Source organism: Nannobrachium achirus, assembly GCF_963921795.1.
Source record: "Nannobrachium achirus genome assembly, chromosome: 2".
Lineage (NCBI taxonomy): Eukaryota > Metazoa > Chordata > Actinopteri > Myctophiformes > Myctophidae > Nannobrachium > Nannobrachium achirus.
In genome coordinates this window covers 35,807,666-35,828,723 of record NC_137811.1, presented here as the reverse complement: position 1 = coordinate 35,828,723, position 21,058 = coordinate 35,807,666, and the positions used below count along the sequence as shown (strand labels likewise).

Below are 21,058 nucleotides of genomic sequence, written 5' to 3'. Positions count from 1 at the left end.
ATGCATGACCGTATTGATAACACATTTTGTTCCAGTATGTGTTGTTATTAATGTTATGTTGTGCTGAAAGCATGCACCAGATGTCAATAAGGAAACAAATGGATGTGTTGAAAATCAAATATTTTTGAAGAGTGTATAGCATAATATTAGACAAATTAACTTCTACATTCCAAAGGTGGAGAATTTATCTGTGCATTTTCAATTGCGAGGTAACTCAAGGTTTAATTCTTGGGCCTATCGTGTTTTCATTTAAGTTACCCTTGCGTCATTATAATTATTCAACAGCAACTTCCCTTGCATTTCTATGCTGACAATACACAATTGGTATCTTTCTTTTAACCCAAATGATTTTAGCCAAATGTCTCTCTTACATAATTCTATTCTTGACATCATGGAGTGGATATCCCATATATATTGTTTAATCATTGGTCGTTACTCCATTGCACAAGCAGTTCAACAATCCCATGGCTCCTTATCCTGCAATGTAATTACATTTTGTATTCCTGTTTGCATTTTAATCAGCATACAAACCTGGTACAGTCGTACTTCTTTCATCTCAGGAAAGAACAAATCTAGATGATCCTCTCACATTACTACTGTTCTAGCCTCTTCACACATGGCTCCCGGCACGTTTTAGAATTACTTAAAAAAGAAAAGAAAGAATTGTAAATACTTACAAGGCCTTGCATGGCAGAGCTCCTATTTGCACAGCCGCCATTTTGAAGAGAAGTTCTCTTCTCACTTCACAGGTGTTACCAATACTAATAGGGCCTCTGTTCCATTCCATTCTGGTCAAGCAGAGTCAGGGTGCAGATATTGTGTAGAAATGGAACCAAATGGATCCGTTTGGTTCCATTTGTACACTCAGTTATGGGGGTCCTTAAAATAAAAGATTTGAGAACCACTGTGCTACATGAAATGGAACAGAGCCTTCATTAGTATCATTGGTAATACCTTTGAAGGAAGTGAGAAGAGACCAAACTCCTCAATATGGCTGCTGTGCAGCCTATAGCCTGTACGTTTGAACTCTTAATACTTCAAGGTGTCTTGAGACCAAGGGCTTTTAGCTGCTGTCCCTCTAAGCTCAAATCACAAGCCGACCGAGCATTTGCAGTTATGGCTCCCAAGCTATGGAATCGTTTACAATGTGATATTTTAAAATTGGACATGGTTAAAAACATACCTGTATAGCATTGCCTGTGTCATCGTTTTAACTGTCATTGTATTGTTTTATTGTGTCATATTGTCCTGTTCAGCACTATAAATTCTTGTTTTTGAAAAGTGCTGTATAAATAAAGTTCAATATTATTTATTATTTTAATAAATGGCATTTTTACAATTCCTGTAATTTTTTTTAGCTCAAACTGAGATTTTTGCAAGTTTCTACAATACGTACACTAAGATCTATTGCCTTCAAACTTGCGAGTTTGTGAAAGCTGGACAACAGAACACTGAGAATTACTCACATCCTCCCTTAAAATGGCATGACAGACATGCAGTGACTGATTCAGATTAAGAGCTTAATCTGAAGCATTAAAATTATAGCAGCTATAGAGTACAGTATTCTATACAGTATATATTGTGAAGATTTATAGAATACATTATACATTATAGAAGATTTACATTATAGAAATATATATTAAGATAACATGTGTTACTCTTGGATTCAGATAAATCGCAATAAACAACAAATGACGGCAGTATTACAAAATAACATTTTATTTGTCATCTCTTCATCGGATACATTTTATTTTTGTTTTATTTGTACCATATTACTGCTGCTTTTACAGTTATTTTGCAATGGTTACATTAGGATTTGCAGTGATCCATTGAAAATTAGCACTAACTTCATGGTCATGTTCCACCATAGGACATAACTACAAAATGATGTATTTGATAAGCTATTATTATATTTATTTATTCACATTATCAAAACTGTTCTTCTCAGTACTAAGTACTTGGTTACAGTGTAAGAAAACAACTTGAGATTCTGGCGAAGTACAAACACAGTACATTACAGTAGCAACTAACCATGGTATAAAGTCTGCAAGACACCTGAATAAAAGCACCAGAGTATTGTAAAGTCTGATTTAAACTTTGTTCAACGCTAGTGTATAGTGAGCTTGTAGATCAGCTATTTTGGCACGTGACATTGACATATGGTGACATTTACGTACGTGAATCTGGTTTAAGGGATTTTTGAATTGAAATGTATTGGACAATAAACAAAATATGTGTCAGATTCAGACCAATCCTTATTAAAGGTAAACTCATGAAAACAAATAGAGAAAGAAAGTGACTTCAGTGAATTTCAGACCAGCTGAGGCTGCAACATGACGTTGCACTTTACACAAAACATCTATCAAGAACTCCCTTCTAGGTATCATAAATATAATCCATCATAATCTATACGGAATTAGCAAAGTCAAATGCATAAGCCTGACATTGTCATAATACTGTTTCATAACTATGCTTGTCAACAATATGTGACTCCATTCAGCTCACTCCACATGTATTATTATATTGTGCAAGATTGATCTCTTGTATGTATCATGATAAACACATTTAAGAGTGATTATGCAATGAAAGTAACATCAAATCAAAGTGATGTCACAGTATAATTGTGGCTACTGAAAATGCTGGTGACAGTATTTAAATACCACTCCTGGCTTATTCATGAATATTCCATGATAATTCACTTGTAGTTGATTCCCAACTGTGTCAGGTTTTGCTCCAGCTTGCTACAACTGTCACAAAACAGTCCCAGTGTTTTGCTTTCTGATTTGTTTTCAGAATCATTATTCCCATGATCCCAGCTGTGGTACCGAGATCTATCAGCACCAATATTTGATTTATACTGTACTCTTTTGTTATCAACACATCATTCAAAACATCTGTACATGTATGAAATCCACATTATGTATTTCCTCCCAACCTATCCAAGGCCTGGAAAAGAAAATGTCCAATTCCATGTTTGCCAGGTTATGCGTGACTGCAGGATCCCTGGACTCTTCTGCAGGACAATATTGCTTTAATGGGTCTGCCTCAATGCAGGGACGAGGCTGGACAGTCAGTGGACAGTAGGGTGGGGGGTGGGGGGGACAACGTGTGATTTTAGATATTCCAATTAATGTCCCAGAATTCTGGAGTGGCTTTCTCTGTGGCTGTTTCCACATTCTCCACCTGTTTGTTCTGGTAAGGAGCTGTTGTCGCCTGCTCTCCGTCCACTGAATGGGCTAAAGCTGAGGGAAGGTATAGAAGGACAACATATCTGTAAGTGTAAGGCTTCCCACACACTGTAAAGTCATATACCCTCTCCTTGTCCTTTGAGAATGAGGGGGGGATCCAAGCCTTGACTGTATGCTTGTGCATTTTATCTGACTAGGCCGGAACGCTATTATTGTACCGGTATCTGTAGGAGATGCAAGGGAAAGGAGCGCTTGTTTTCAGTGATGGCGACGTAGGTGCGCCGTCTCAGGCGACCTTGAGCGACGTGAGACACCGCAGAGCGAGCGGTAGCAAGCAATTCGCCGCGTTGAGCGTTGCGAAGGTCGCATGGGCCGACTCAGCGCGGTTAGACGTTGTAAACCAGGTGGCCGAATAGTAAATCTTCGGCTCCTCCGCGCGGTCCAAGTGAACACAGCGGAGCGCTCCCTACCTCCGGTTCAGCCAATCACAAGCCACGGCAAACCACGGATCTCCTATGGACACCATTATCGTGGCCGGAATGGCCATGGCCAGGGTTTTTTTTTTGGTCTGTCTGTCCTTGTGTCTGTCTGTGAACAACTAATCTTGGGTACTGACAGACCAATCATCAGAGTGAAACTGTGCACACATACTGTAGGGCAAGGAAGCAGCTCTACACACACTCAAATCATAAAGGCAGTGTCCGATTGCCTTGAAAGTTCACACAAGCCTGTTTTAGCACCACCAGGAGGCTGATTTTTGCAACCTGACCTGGCAGAGACCTGTGCATGCTCCTAGGAACACTTTTTCTATTTTACTTATTTTTTGACATACTGTAACCAGTATTTAACCATTCTTTGCTACATTATAACTGAGATTTCTGTGGTACAGAGGGTATGCACATGCATAAAGTGAATGGCAAAGTGAGTGGCAAAGTAAGTTTAACGCAATTTAAGTTTAATGTTTGTGTTTAGTTCAATGCAATCAGATAGGACTTTTCTGTTTGGATCTATGAGCTGTCAAGGCCAGAAAGTAGTTCTTTTTTTTTTACTCAGTAGGGCTTCCACATAAGGGTATGATGATGATGTCACACGCATACCCTCTATTCAAATTTGAATTAACCATAGGGTACAGGTTATTTCGTTGTTTTAAAGCAGATTTATTTACATAAATGACATCAGTTGTGTTCATGCACACAAGTAAGTCAGATTGAATTGTCCTTACTTGGTGTACAGGTAATAAGAGGCTTCTCCCACTGGCCGTTTGGCAGGCACTTGATGACAGGGTTCTGTCTCTGCAGGAAGCCCTCCACACAGTAGTAACGCACCTGTGCATTGGTCTCATAACGTGGCCTCTTCTTACCAAATACCTTAGCATGTAGAACCTCTGGGGGTTCACCGCAGGAAGCTAGTAGAAAACAAAGTGAGAATGTAAAACACGGAGATGAGCATTTACCAAGACACGTTTACGCTTGACTTAACCTGTTAACTATCTAAATATTTTCTTTCATAAATATGTGCTATTGAACACCCTTTACATCTGTGTGTTGGTTAAAATAATATTGAACCAATGAAAAGTAGTAAAAAGCCCTTCGGTCAAACCTCCTAACTCCACTTGAGCTCATTTTCCCAAAAATGAACATTTTGTAGAGATATAGGCTACTATATTATGTTTTGTGGATTTCAAAATGGTATATAGCTTGCCTAGGTAGGTGACACACACACTTGTGTACACACACAGTTCACACACACACACACACACACACACACACACACACACACACACACACACACACACACACACACACACACACACACACACACACACACACACACACACACACTTGTGTACACACACGGCGGGACCGTGGATTGTTAACAGGTTAAAACTAACTAACTAAAAAGCTTGGTCAAATTCAAGTAATGCAGTAAAGCTTAGGTTTGAAATATTTACCAACATCACTGAAATTCTCACTCACATGTTCCCTTCTTGCATGTGTAGGACAGATGATAGTTACATGGCACATCACTCCAGCGCCCTCCATCATGCCACACCATCACAGCACAGTCTTCACCAGACAGGAAGTAGCTGTCAGGTTGACCCCTGTACCAGTTTTCATACAACTATGGAGAAGAGAAGAGAAGAGAAGAGAAGAGAAGAGAAGAGAAGAGAAGAGAAGAGACGAGAAGAGAAGAGAAGAGAAGAGAAGAGAAGAGAAGAGAAGAGAAGAGAAGAGAAGAGAAGAGAAGAGAAGAGAATGCACTCAGTTTAAGAACATTAACCAATTAAACCATATATACTAGTTGACCGGTGTCCCTCAGGGCTCTATATTACGTCTGCTACTTTTTCCCCTCTATACTGAATATATTTGCTGAAAATAGTTAATCTACAAGCGCACACCATTTTGCGTTGTCACACATTGTGAGCTTGTAGATTGGCCTTTTTCACCAGACGTTTGCCCCAGAATAGGGATGCTAGGCAATGCTGAGTCAAGTGGTTAAGTATGTGTGAGTCAGTTACACTCACCATAGGGTTCCCGTCAGACCAACGGAAATCTCCCTCAATGGTTCTGTCATTTAAGCCAATCCACTGGTATTCTTTGTACTTGTCTGAAATAGAAGATGAAGGGAGAGAATGAAGAAACATTTTATAAATGAATAATCTTGTCAATCAATCAATGCTAGCCACATTGTATGCATGTGAAGTTCACTAAAGCGCTCTAAATACAGATTGTGTGGTATCTAGTGAAAAGAACTCTAAACCTTTGCACATACTGTGCATGGAAGTGTTACAATACAAACCATAACAGCCACCCGCAGAAATGCCAAAGCACCACCAAAGGAATGCAAGATAATTATCTCATTGCCTTGTTCGCAGTGAGAAACGAGACATAAAAGACAGTTGTTGTGTCTGCTATAGACCACACACCTTTTAGCGTTGTGCTACAAAGAAAACTAACACAATCCCTGACAAAGTGCCTCACAGATGACTTGGGTTATTACAGGGTCATGTAGGAAATATGTTTGTGAGGGCGGCATGGATCTATACCTGCAGGACTTTTAACAAGTAAAATTCCAATGAGCAGCATGAGATTCTCAGATAGGTATATACAGTAAAGTATATACAGTATATCAGTATATAATGTTGTGTACAGTATATATATATATGGTACTGTATGTGTGTGTGTGTGTTTGTGTACTGTATATACAATCATTGTACCATTGATGAAGTCCTGCTCCTCAGGGCCGTTGACAGACACCAGGTGACCTCCACACATTCGACAGTGCTGCTCAGCTACCTCCCAGCCCTGGCGCTTGGTGAAGTGACGGTAGCAGAAGCTCTGGAACTTCTCCCAGCCTGGCTCACATGCCTCCAGCTCTGAGGTAGGTAGGAAGAAAGAGAGGAATACCGAAGACGGTACCGGCGCAAGCACATTTTTATTGGGAATGAGGGGGAACTTGACTGCTGTCAGGCGTGAAGAGTCTGAAGACCGTGAAATAAATATTCGTACACCTATATTCTATCAGATGAAAAGTCGAGAATCAGCGACTGCTCGTGAATATGGGTGTGTACATTGCTGGGCGGTGTGACATTATAGCATACACATGTTGGTTGATAAATAAATATAATAAATAAATAATATAGTAAAGTAAATAAAAGTAAAAGTTTGCGACATCTGCATGGTGCAATGTCTGTGTTATAGGTCTGTCACTTTTACCCAGACTGAAGTTTGAAAGAATTCAAACTTTTATGTAATCATCACAATTATGAATGTACTTTTTTGTATGGAACGTGCTAATTTCTAGCGAAAGGGTGATTGATAATATGACATATGAGATGACAGCCACTGATGTAGCAGATACAACGATTAGAGTTTTCCAGCCTTGTATTGCGTGTGTGCAGTAGCCTATATTCTGTACATTTCACATGCCTGGTCTAACCAGGCCGTGCAAAAGTGTCACTGAATCATGCACACGCGCACACACACTGTATTCGCACATGCAAACACACAACGCGAGTCTACAACATTTATCACATCCAACACTGGATCCACATTAATTTCAGACAAACTATCCAGATCAAAAACAAAATTGTACAAACGACCTATTAATAGGAACAGCTAATGTCACACAAAACATTTTATTCAATGAAAATGTCTGAAGATGTTAAAAGATTTCTTGGGGTTGTTACGGGGGTGCTATGCAGATGCTATGCGTTGAATACAGCAGACAGAGAAAAAGTGAGTGAGAAAACATTAGAGGGGAAAGAGAAAGTAAGTCCAAGTGATCTTTGTTATCTGTCAGTTATTAAGACTTGTTAAATCCACTTAATTAAGATTTGGGTTAAAGAATGATTTTAACATTAATTAATTGCAAAAGCCACTATGGGTAAGTATTTGTAATTATTTGTGCCTAACAGGAAATTAACTAGATAAAATCTTGACAATACTGCACCTATTTGGCAAAAGTCTCCTCCATAGCTGGGCAGGCAAAGGCATCTTGTTGAGCCCTCATCCACACAAGTGCCTCCATTCAAGCAAGGGCTTTCTGAACAGGAATCTAAAGCATTGTGAATATACATGTTACTTTATACATAGCCTCTGAAAACAATATGATTATTAAATTAGTTATATCTTAGAAAAACTGAACAATAACAAAATGTGAAAAGAGCCTTCAAAAGCTTTGCTTGTTACTACAGCTATTTGCCACTGGAGGGAGCCATGACATCATGTTTAGTAGCCTACCAATTTTCCTACAAACTACTACACCATTGACAACTACTTTAGACTAGAGGTTTTTAAGATGTAGTATTTTGATAAAGCAATACCTGACTTAGCTATACTTGAGTATTTAATAACTATGTTTAAATTGAAGACATGGTGAATATTAAGAGACTATGTCACTTGTGTCCTCACTAAGTTTGTATAGTTAAAAAGACAAGCTGTAGCCTGTTACTGTACAATATGCAGTATGCACCTTTTCTTTTCTTTTTCTATATTATGTTCTGGCTGAGTCATAAATATCCAGATGGTCAAGCATAAACTGTGTATCACAAGAGATCCTGTTGAGATCATGCTGTGTGTTTGTCTCCCAGGATTAATCCAAACTGAGAAGATAATCCCTCAGTTTTGCTGAGTCAACAAATGTTAATTAGGCAGTATGGCAGGAAAAGCAAAAGCATAACAATTATTGACACGCATGACACACATGCACATACGTAACAATATTTGTGACGATGGATTATCACCTGAAACACCCCCCTGTCTCACAACAGATGATCTGCTTGCAGGCAGTGCAGCAGGAGCAGTGGCTGCTAACTTCTGCTCTTCAAAGTCGTCTGTGAAATCCACTGGTTCTTCTGTTGTGCTGGGCCCCTCTGGAGTGACCTCCTCTTCTTCTTCAGAGACGTCATCATCACGTTCTTCAGTAAGAGGAGGCGGTGTGGCGGGTGGCGGCGATTCTTCAGTAATGGGTGCTTCTTCCGTAGCGGGTGGTTCTTCAGGTTCTTCATGATGACGATGTGATTCTTCAGCAATGAGTGGTTCTTCAGTAATATGTGGTTCTTCAGTAGTATGTGGTTCTTCAGTAGTATGTGGTTCTTCAGTGATATGTGGTTCTTCTTCAGCGATATGTGGTTCTTCAGTCATATGCGGTTCTTCAGTAATGTGTTGTTCTTCAGTAACAGCTGGTTCTTCTGTAATGGCTGATTCTTCAGTAATGGGTGGTTCTTCTGTAACAGTTGGCTCTCCAGTAATCTGTGGGTCTTCGGTAAAGTGTAGTTCTTCAGTAACGTGTGGTTCTTCAGTGACGTGTGGTTCTTCGGTAAAGTGTAGTTCTTCAGTAACATGTGGTTCTTCAGTAACGTGTGGTTCTTCAGTGACGTGTGGTTCTTCAGTGACGTGTGGTTCTTCAGTGACGTGTGGTTCTTCAGTGACGTGTGGTTCTTCAGTGACGTGTGGTTCTTCAGTGACGTGTGGTTCTTCAGTAACGTGTGGTTCTTCAGTAACGTGTGGTTCTTCAGTAATGGGTGGTTCGTCGGTAAAGTGTAGTTCTTCAGTAACATGTGGTTCTTCAGTAACATGTGGTTCTTCAGTGACGTGTGGTTCTTCAGTGACATGTGGTTCTTCAGTGACGTGTGGTTCTTCAGTAACGGGTGGTTCTTCAGTGACGGGTGGTTCTCCACTGTAGCCCAGCTCTGAGCGAGATTCCTGCGGCACGGTGGGGGAAGGCTCTATCCCCCAGCTAGGGGTTAAGGTCGCGTGAGGGAGCAGTGTGATCTCTATCGCAGCGGAGGGTGCATCAGTGCCAGACTCCGTCTCACTTCCATCCGTGGCGTTGACCCCTGAGCTCTCACTTGATTCGCCTGATCCTTCACCTGATTCAGCGTGCTCATCTTCAGAGTCTGGCTCTTCATGTTCCTTTCCGCTCCCCTCACTTTCGCCGTCTCCACTCTCCTCGACAGTTAGTAGCACAGGATGTCGGATTCCAAAGCCTAATCCCTCTTGCTGTACTTTCACCATGACTACTTCCACTGGGTAGGTGTCAAATGACGTGCTGTTTTCTGGGATAACAGTGACAAGCTCCCCTTGGGAGCTCACTTCTACATCAACCCCAGCAGGAGACAAGGTCACAAGTTCACTGGAGCCTGACACATATGTGACGGTGATGGTGTCTTCTGTTGCTATGTCAGTTGGGTTAGTGGCGACATTTGGTTCCATATCACTGTGGTCAACCAGGGTGGAGGAGTCGTTCCACCAGGGTGGAGGAATCGTTCCACCTGATTGCTCTTGAGTGGGGTAGTAACCTGTCATGAAAGAAGTCGTATTGCAAATGTAAAGCTATCCATAGTAAAGTAAGATAACAATTTATTATCATAGATGATTTAATTTCTCAAATCTCTGCACAGTAAAATCCTGAGTGTTCATTTAACTGACCAATAGAGGAATCAAATATGACAAACTACCGAACACAGCACTAATGAGCGGATTAGCATTTCTATTCTCAATTTAGGTGCTCACTGTGAGTACATAATTGCAATTCATGTACTCACTGTATTCAGAGGTAGGGATCAGTCCAGAGGTGGCATAGGGCTCTGGGCTTGGGGAGATATGATCCCCTGTGTCTTCAGTAGCAGCACCAACGTCCTCCACTGACTGGGTGACAGATGAATGCACCAAGTCTGTGTCCTCATCTGGGTTATGGTCCGCACTCGACTCCCCAGAATGCCCCTCCGTTATAAGGTGGTCTGGTAGTGTAGTGAATGTGATATCAACGTACGGGATCAAAGTGGCTGTGTGGGTGTCTAATTCCTCTTCATGGGATGAAACTGCTACTGGTGTCTCCTCCACACCAACAGTATTAGCCTCCTCTGGCCTTCCTGAAGCATCATAACTTTCAGTGGTATGCTCCAGGTGGTCGTCCACAGTGTGGTCCTCTTCTCCACTTCCTTGTGGAGAGGTGTCATACATTTCAGTCGGGCCAGCTCCAGAAGCTCCGGGTGTTGTGTTGATATCTGCTGTTTCCAGGGTTGCAGTGTCTTGGTGGCCAGAGGACTCTGGTGGTTCACCACTCTCACCACTCTCTTCACGGTCCGTCTCCTCCCAGGTGTCCTTGGTTGACATTGGATCTTGGGGTTTGGATGGGGCGGGATATTGACCCTCCGTGGTGTCCTGTTCCACCCCGGGGCTTGTTGTCTGTGCACCGTGGGCCTTGGTTCCCCCCTGTACAGTCACCTGGCTGGGAATGACCTCCTGCAAAGGATTAGTCTGAGAAACAATGTCCTGGCCGATGTCCTCTGGTTCCGTGGCCAAGAAATCCTTGGTGGATTCCGTGTAAGGTCCACTATTGCCTGGAATAATCCATAAAGAAGGAGAAAGTTATTTGTCGGTATTCAAGGTCTGATTTACAGTAACTATCCCTTGTGCTGCTTATCTGGGACGAATGCTAATTTGGATATATAGACTAGAAAAGTATGCTCCACAGAGCACATATCTGCACCAGGCAGGGTTGCCTAGCCAGGGCTTTATGCATTTGTGTGGCCCAATGGGCAGAAGCGAAAGTGGTTTTGAAGGTCCGCTCTATAGAAGCCCCTCAACATGTGATTGGATATTGTGTTCATTACATATTGTTTTTGTAACAAATAGGCCCTTCTCAATACATTTTGAAGCCATTTATAGGCAAACAGGAATGGAATATCAAAACCCTCCATGGGAGTGAAATTTCTATTGTTGGCTCTGTGTTGTTTGAAGACCCCTCAATGTGTGATAGCTGGGTCTGCAACTCTGCATAGCTGAATGGTGAGAGAGCCACATGCAGTCCCCAGTCCTGGCCAGCAAATGTGTGAACAACATTGTAAGCTAAATGAATTCAATTCAACTACTGCAGCTATAAACAGCAGTAACTTTCTCTTACTTCGGAAACAGTAGACATCATGTAGAGAACTGGCCTCGGGGAAACCTGTCTGGTTGCTGTAGCGATAGACGGTTTTCACTCCAGGCTCACCCCCACCACAGCGCTCTCTAGGGGTGACGATAGGGTAGCGCACGCTTCCGTCTGCCAACCACCCCGGGCTGCAGTGGTTCAGGCCATCGTTCCAGGCAGCGTACAGCTGACCTGTAGAGGCCAGCTCAGCCCCCTGAGACAGACAATAATCCTTAGCTTCCCATAGGGTGAAACGCTGGGGGACGGAGCCATGGAACACTTCCCCTATGAAAAGGGAGATACTTTGCATTGTAATAATCTGAGGTTTGAGTAGTGCATGTGCTAAATGATGATGCTACTTTGTTTGTTATTACAATTAGCCATGGTTTTTTTTCATGTATTCTGCCTAATCTGACATACAATCAAAATCAGGGTGTGATCAAACTTGCTGAGACATTTGTGATGTCCATTACCATCAATAATCTCTACATAACAGTACACATCATACAGCTCATCGGGCTCCAGCAACCCATAGTTCCTCACTCCTGGCTGTCCATCCATGTCTCCAAAACAGCCCTCTCTTGGCATTTGTATTGGATATCTATAGAGGAAAGGATTGTACACCATTAAAACACCAGAGATTTCTATTGCATGATACTCCATGTTACTCTTATCACAAAATACACTTTGAAACAAATTGACATTCACTCAGCATGAGTGAATGACAATCCACCCACTTAACGATGCAATGTTATTACTTTATCTGTGTATTATCATTAAATGCTGAACTAAAGTCTTTTCAAACTCAGTTGTCAAGTGGCTGAGTGAGTGGTCCACTGGACCCTCTCTCAGTCCTCCTTATCAAGCAACATAAGGATGGTTCTACCACTTTTTCGAGTCACGTGTTCAAATACTGGATTCTGATTGGCTAAATTCCGGAGGTTATGAGAGAACTACTGCCGCAAAGTTGTGTGATGACTTGTCCGAGATCAATGAGCCTCAGTGTACATCCGGGGACTTCAGGAGGTAGTCGGAACACCTTTCCCCCAACCAACAAATGACCGTGGCAACGGTCCTATGTTCACTAACGTGCATGCTATAGTCGCCGATTTATTTGGATCCAATGCAATCCGCCAACTTTAAAGCCCCTTTTCTCTGAACCTATGCCTTTCTGGAAGCGAACAGCCTCTATTTACGGCCGGAACGGTACTTCTAACTGACGTTAGCTTAGCTGTAAGCTAGACGCATGGATTAGTATGGAGTTGGCGCCATCTGTTGGTGAGTAGAAGATGTTGTTGGTGGAACTATCTGCTGTCTCGCGGAAGTTTTATAGGCAATAATGATTGTAACTTAAGATCCTTGCAAGTTACAACTATGTGTTTTCTTTCATGTATAAGGGAAAAAGTGGTAGAAAAGCTATTTACCACTCGGGGTCGGACATTATGCTCTGATAATGTCCTGTGTTAGGGTGTTATCGGACTCGGCTTCGCCTCGTCCGATAACACCCTAACACAGGACATTATCAGAGCATAATGTCCTCTCACTCGGGGTAAATTGCTTACTTCTTTAGCTACTCACTAAGCAACCTTTCTATGGTCCTTACCTCACTGAGTGGTCAGAGAGCCACCCTGCATCACACTGCTCATATCCAGTCTGGTAGGCTGCCAGAAGCTGCTCTGGAGTCGCAATCTGAGCCCCAATATCCTCGCAGGCCTTTTTGGCGTGTTCAAAGGTGAAGGCATACCGACTTGAAGCATCGCGATAGTGGAACACCACCCCTGGTAACACAAACCCAGAATAGTATGCAGCCAAAAAATGTTTTCAAAGCAAAGCAAAACATGTTCTACTACTATTCTACTATTGTTATTCATCTCACAATTACAGTATACATCATAAGAACGACAATAATGTTTAGTGTAGAAGATCATGTAGCCCTTGTTTCAAGCCGCGGCGCATCAAAACGTGCAGCCCCATTATTTTCAATGAACTAACGCACACCGGCTGCGTCAGACGCGTGCAGACACAGGTCTGATGCCTCGCCTACCGAACCGATACAACGCTGTTCTATTCTTCCAGCGTTGCCGCGCAGTGAAAATGTTCTCCCCGCATCCAGTTGGTGTTACCGCGCGGCACTTCATGCACCTCAATACTGCGACGCTGCACGTCCGGTGTGTGTTCCCCTTAACACTCCCCTAGCCTGTAAATACAGAACAGCTAGATTATACATTCCGGGCCCTACAGTACAGCATACTGTATGATGCGGTTATACGGCAAGCAACGTTTCTGATTTATTGGGTAACAAATGACTCTGGTCAGTGGATCTATAATCTATTACTTGGGAAAGGTATGGAACAAGACAACCCATTCATCATAGTGGAGTGTGTATTGCATGATAAAGACATTACGGCATTGACTTGTCTTTTGCAGGACAACACTTGACCTTGAGTCATTTATGTCCTTTCATGGCCAACACTACATCACTGTTCACTCCTTCAGTGTTTGATAAATGATTATCAATTGGTTACCTATAAAACCAACATTTCCCCCAACGTGATTATTCATAACAGCTCTGGAACAGGACAGGTTAATAAAACTTTGAATGTAACGTAAAGTAGAAAATTAGCAAATACCACCGGCCAAACAGTGGCTTAGGAATCAACTAACACTAACTTCAAGTGAAAGGTAAAATGCTACTACTAAAATGCTACTACTGTCACAAAAGGTTTGCTTCTAACCTTGCCACATCATCTCAACCAGTGGTGGAAAGTAACTAAGTACATTTACTCAAGTACTGTACTTAAGTACAATTTTGAGGTATTTGTCAGAGTATTTCCAATTTCCAGTACTTTTACTTCTACTCCACTACATCTCTGATCCAAATATTCCACTACAATTATTTGAAAACGTTAGTTACTAGTTACTTTGCAGATATAAATTATAATATTACAAAACATACATAAACCACACTAGTCCTATTTTATACCTTGGCTATTTTCAAACATTTTGCACTTTTACTTATATTATATTTTTATACCAATACTTTTGTACTTTTAGTCAAGTCAATTTTGTATTCCAGACTTTCACTTGTAAAGTATTTTTATATTGCAGAATTGATACTTTTACTTAAAGGAGTAGTTCACCCCCAACTTTTATTCTATTGACTACTCACGCCATGGAGATATTTTTTGTATGTATGACATTCCTAAAAATGTAATTACAATAAATTTACCCCCATTGATTCTGTATGGGGACCCAAATGCATTTGGGTCCCCATCCAGAATCAATGGGGTAAATTTGCCATGATAATTTTCTTTTCTTAGGAATGCGACAAATACAAAAAAGTATTACTGAACTCAACTCTCCATGGCGTGAGTAATCAACAGAAAAAAAAGTCATTTTGGGGGTGAACTACTCCTTTAAGTAAAGATTTTTCCACCACTGATCTCACCTCACCTTTGACCTTGACCTGTACCACGTCATCGGCATCTTCCAGGCCCTGCTGCACCTCGCAGCGGTAGAAGCCCGTGTCGTTGTACATCAAACCCTCCAGCCGCAGGGTGAGGTCGGCCGGTGAGTAGGCATAGTTGAGCAGGGAGGCGCGGTCTCTGTAGACCTCGTTGACTTTCACCCGGTCGCCGCGGGCGACCAGGATCTCCATCTCGCGGCCCTGTGTCAGGACGCTCCATTTGACCCGCGGGAGTGTGAGGACGGCGTGCCGGCCGCTGGTGGAGGGAGACGGCGGCGGGTGGGACAGAGACACCAGGCAGGGCAACGTGAGAGAGTCCCCCAACACGGCCAACACGGGCCGGGGGGCGGGGATGGTCACCTGGAGGAGCTTTGTATCATCTGGGGAGTTGAGAGTGACAGGGTTAGATACCAAACATTTTCCAAATCGTATTTTCTTTTGCTAGTTTGGGTAGTTTTGCTGCTTTTGTGAGACACAGTAGGGCGGTGTTAACCGCTCCTACGTCTGGCTTTGCGTGTAAAGTAGGTCCCTTGATCCCTATGTCCGTATGAGCACGGAACTCCGTGTATGGAGAAAACTAATATCACAGGCAGAACGGCCCATACAAGGAGATATGCACATGCGTAGACCAGTACGCACATATATGTGCGATTTTTTTTCTTTTAAAACATGACAGGATGAAATACGAAGATCCAAGGTCTCTGCCCAACAGCGACGATATGAATCATCGTGGGTCGATGACAATGATGATGATAAACTAAGTATGATGCCTCTGGCCGAGGGGAGTCATTTTGGAGATGCATAGGCTCTCTTGGTTTCCCCCGCCCGATTAATTATATCCGCTCTAGATCGGTTCAGGAAACTGCAAAAGGAGTTGATCCCAGTCTAGTAATAATACCGGTATATCTCATCAGGTGACTTTAAAGAGCCAGACATTTCAGATAGAGAATGTTGTGGGGATCCTACTACATATGCATGCCCTCTAGCTAATCTGGAAGCTGGGGAGCCACTTCTAAAGCTTCACGATTTGCCATCACTGTGTTGTTGACACAAACACCAGATGAGACACCTTGTCGGTCCCCTTGGGTGCATCCGTTAACCTTCATTTCCTCCTGTAAAAGTCAAACGCTAGAAAGCGGCTTCCAGAGTGTGTGTGTGTGTGTCAGCAAAAACAACGAAGGATAGGAAATTATTGAATTGCACCCCGCTGCGCTTATAAGTCAGAGGTCATGTATGATTGATTTAATAGATTACTGCGAGGAGGGAAGGAGTACAAGGAGTGTATACCTGGCTCCTGGTTGGCGGTAAAGGAGGACGGTAGGACGAGGAGACAGATGGCACACAGCAGCAGAGAGAGGAGCATGTCCAATCTGTGTTGAAAACAGAGGGAGGGAGAAGGTAATAAGCTCTAGGTTAAATAAATGCCTGAAAATGCTATCAAACTTGCTTTGTCGCGACGCATTGTTGAGAACTTAAACATGAGCTATTTTAACTTCACCTACAGTACAATGACCCAAAATAGGGATTGATTCAATTATTAATATTCTTTTTTTTATAATTGATTAAATCTATTTGTTTTATTAACTTTTGCAGCCCTAATACAAACAGACGAAAAATACCTCCATGAGAGTCAGTGCCTGGTACCCTGTATGAATGATTGGAGCTATGATACAAATTATATTTTTTAATCATAAAATTAAAATAAACATATTAATTGATGCTTAAAGACATTTCAAACTAGGAGTAGATTGCTGGATAGCGGCAAGGACTGACTTTCATCACACACATTAGCCCCTGCCAAAGTCAAAAGCCGTTGGTGCTGCTGTTTTAGCTGGATCCATAAAAACATAGGGTGATGAATCTATCCATTGCGGGTAATGTCAATGCCCAGACATTGAAAATAATATGCATGCCACCCACACAGCATAATACAGTATATCCTTCATTCACATTGATTTATACTGTACAGTTTCTGGATTATTGCTGAAGTGCTGTTGCAGATTTTTGCTTTGCTTATAGTGACCTAATCACTTCCTGCAGGACAGGGTGGAGGTCATAATTCTAAATTAAAGTTCTATTCATTGATTTATGGTAGAGTCCTCCCACACACTAAACCAATTAACAGCAATCATGTCACTGTGTATTAATCCAACATACACTGTATGCTTCTGGGGCTCTATGGGGCTGTTAAGTCTGACATCATTTTGTAGGCAGAGAACTTTTGGGCCCAAAAAAAGCGAATCTTTTTACTATTTTTACTATTTACAATTTTTGGAGCTGTGTGGAACACAAGCTCCCTATACGTGGCCGTGTGTGTCTGTGGGTGGGTCTGTCTGTCTGTCTGTCTGTATGTAGCCTCTGGTGTAGCCTGACTACCCTGGGTGACCAGAGAGGTGCTGTTGAGTCTAGCCTGCCCTGAGCATCAACTGCAATACACACACACACACACACACACCCCCCCCCCCCCCCCCACACACACACAGGCACCCCTCCCCCCCTCCCCCCCCCCCCCCCCACACACACAGGCACCCCTCCCCCCCCCCCCCCCCCACGACCACCGCTCAGTTCACACACACACACACACACACACACACACACACACACACACACACACACACACACACACACACACACACACACACACACACACACAGCTCCACTTCGAACAGAGGTTCGATTTTTCTTCTCTTCGTTGTTGAAAGGAAAGTGGTAGAATTATACTTTAGTCGTTATTTTTGTCTCGGATCTGTTGAAATAGCGAGGGACAGATATTGACAATAAATCTGTTTGGAGGTCTGACTACAAAATGATGTCACGGCTTAAAAGCCCCATAACCAATCAAACTATTATGTGCAGAATTCCTGGATTATCAATCGAGTTACATCTCACTTTGAAACGTTTTAATTATAAAGATTTACATTTTTAGATTTATTTTGCCTATAATGACAAGCCCAAAATATGGACGGCTTTGACGCCACGCAGGTTGAAAGTGGCTAGACACTGATAAAGACAACATAATACTGTATGAAAGTTAGTTTATCAAAATAGATATAGATAATTTGTTTGTGACCGAAGGTCGCAGTTTACCATGAGAAATGTCACAGCTTGTCCGCGTGTAGACGTGTGTGTTTTTTACAGTCTATGGGTTGGTTCCCTTGATACATCACTGTGACATCAAAGGTGATATCACAGGTGACATCACCTATGTAAAAGTCCATATATGGGTATTCCCCAGAATCTCTTTTATGCCCATATATGAAGATCCCTGTATGGGCATAAAAGATATTGTATGTTGTCATGTCATGGGAACCACTCTAACAGAATCCCTTTTATACCCATATGGAGATCTCTGATGTCATCAATATTAAGCCCATATCTAACAGGACTTCATATGGGAATGCCCATATATGGAGGAAGACAGCTCATATCTGTGCGGCTGGTTCAGACAGGGATCTCCATGTATGGGCATAAAAGGGATGTACTAAGTACATGGATATCCATATATGGGTAACTGGTCCGATGTACATCACTGGCCAGATGGCCAAGAATTGGCGCATGTCGTCCTGAGGCGTCTTATTAGTATTGCACAGCCCCAGTGTGTGTGTGTGTGTGTGTGTGTGTGTGCGTGTGCGTGTGCATGTGCATGTGCATGTGTGTGTGTGTGTGTCAGAGAGAGAGAGTTGTCCAGCTGGCATTAGCCAGGCATTGAGAGCCGGCAGAGAGTGATTAGAATTTAGATTTCACCAAAACACGCTGAGGGTAATGCAGAAAAACTCATTTGAACTTGTTAGAATTGACACAATTTAAATTAATTTGTCAATTCCAAACATCCTCTCTACTCTACCATCAGTATCGGCTCCACCATCAGTGGCATAAATAATGAAAGTCGTCAAATGCACCCATCTATGGACTGGACATAACCGGTGTTCAGCTACAGTTTCTGTTGTGTGTGACACCAGACCAGAGCTCAATCAACAAGAGAGAGACAGAGAGAGAGAGAGAAAGAGGCAGAGAGGGAGGGAGAGAGAGAGGGATAGAGGGAGAGGAGTACAGAGGGAGGGAGGGAGACCTCAGACATGCTGATTCAGATATGTGTCATTCAATACCAGAGCTCGATCAGCATGAGATCGAGAGTGCACAGTACACGTGCGTGAGAGAATCATATGTGTGTGTGTGTGTGTGTGTGTGTGTGTGTGTGTGTGTGTGTGTGTGTGTTCCCCAGGCGCGCTCCCTAACCATTCAGCTATGGCCGCCCCAATAATCAGAAATCATGCTAAAGCATTCATGCTAAATAAAATGAAAGGTCATTGTTTATTGGAGGATACTGTCACTTGGCCCAGTATAATTCTTTCCTTACCAGGTGCATACATTTCTAAACAGGTTTCATTCACCTGGATCTGGGGGTAAGCTCAATCAAGCTGAACAGTCAAAGTCTGAACCAGGCTCTTTAATCTTTTCATACAAGCTGTTTTACAAGTAATCTGTGGTGGGATATTGCCACTCTCTGTGTCTTCTTGATCGCTGCTTCCGCTTGTTAGAACAGAAACCTAACATTTGTTTAGAAAATCACAAAGTTAAGTCAATGAGAATTTTCCTTTAATTTAAATAAGGCTATTACATGAGGATGGAAATTCATTTTGGGGTTGTTGGTCTCAGCAAAACAACTTTTCTAATCAAAGAGGGATTAATAAATAATGACTCTGGTTTCTCGTGTAATCTGTAAACAGAGCCAAATTTGGCTCTATTCTGAAATCAAGTTGTCCAAAAAGGCAATAAAAATAAAAATGTTACCATGTTCCACTGTGTGCAAGCAGTACATAGACCTATCTAATTTATATCAGTCAACCCTTGACATCTTGCATAGAGATCTTTAAATCTGGATCAGACATTACTATTATAGAGTATATACACTATGGCAAACTACAGACTGGTTGAGGTTGTTCAGACTCAGAGAGTGTATTATCCTGAACCTAACACTATAATTCCAAATCAAAGGCTGTTTTATTGCGACCGTAGGTCACAGTTTACTGTCAGAACCTGCACAGCTTGACCATAACCGTGCGGGTAACGCCTGACACTGTAACTCCCCTGTGACATCACAGTGATGTCAGATACTAAGAGCAGGGATCTCCATATATGGGCATAAACAGGCACAGTGGTGTGGCACTGTGACATCACAGGTAACATCACAGTGATGTCAGATACTCAGAGCAGGGATCTCCATATATGGGAATAAAAGGGATTCTGTTAGGGATCTCCATATATGGGCATAAAAGGGATTGTATCCCAGATGATGCCCTGTTAGGAAAACCACACTAACAGAATCCAATATATGGCCAAGACAGATGGCGCGAGGTCGCTTTTCGCCCTTAGGTGTCTTACTGGTAGTGTTATTATTCATATAGGCTACCAGTGTCAAGTGTGTCATGTGTCCAGTAATGTTTGCATATAACCTAAAAGTCTAAATGGATAAATTATGCATAATTACTGAACACCTTTCCAAACTATAGCTTAATAATTTCTCAATGGCAGTATGATCCATGTCCTAAATTCTCTCTTTCTCTCTACCTACCCCTCTCATACTCAGACGAACCCTGTTGCGAGCCCAGCCGGGCTAGGCGTATGGCCTCCTGCCATCACCACATTTCCATATGCCAAGGAGAGAGGGAGAGAGACAGTGGATTTCCTCTGGGGAGAAAAAAGGATAGATCCCAGGCAACCTCAGAAGTGCTTAGACAGGCATCACAAGTGGACAGAATACCCAATGACTTCACCTTGAGAGAAAGGAAAGGATCCAAAGGAGATTTTGACCGCTTGCTCGCCAGGAAAGGTCACTCGAGGCTTGAGAGAACTACAACGGTGACGACAGAGATGGAGTGAAAAGAAGGGTAAAGGATGGACAACTGCTATCTACAGTAGATCACCGATTCCCAAACGATGGGTCAGGAGTGGACCCATTCTTGAGTTGCATGACGTTGTGAGCAAT

The 21,058-nt window shown here is 42.4% G+C and overlaps 1 protein-coding gene across 1 annotated transcript; it reads right to left on the bottom strand.

The window, feature by feature from the left end:
- Nucleotides 1-3,114: 3,114 nt before the first annotated feature.
- On the bottom strand, nucleotides 3,115-16,438 carry bcan (brevican; the record flags this gene model as incomplete). The annotated part of the gene is made up of 13 exons (XM_080741608.1): nucleotides 16,360-16,438; nucleotides 15,060-15,452; nucleotides 13,210-13,384; nucleotides 12,080-12,207; nucleotides 11,598-11,891; nucleotides 10,237-11,034; nucleotides 8,434-9,990; nucleotides 7,641-7,745; nucleotides 6,406-6,564; nucleotides 5,713-5,795; nucleotides 5,165-5,309; nucleotides 4,411-4,593; nucleotides 3,115-3,242 (listed from the first exon to the last, which is right to left on the bottom strand). The coding sequence occupies exons 1-13, from the start codon at nucleotides 16,433-16,435 to the stop codon at nucleotides 3,115-3,117; spliced, it is 4,224 nt and encodes a 1,407-aa protein (XP_080597734.1). The 5' UTR covers nucleotides 16,436-16,438.
- Nucleotides 16,439-21,058: the final 4,620 nt, after the last annotated feature.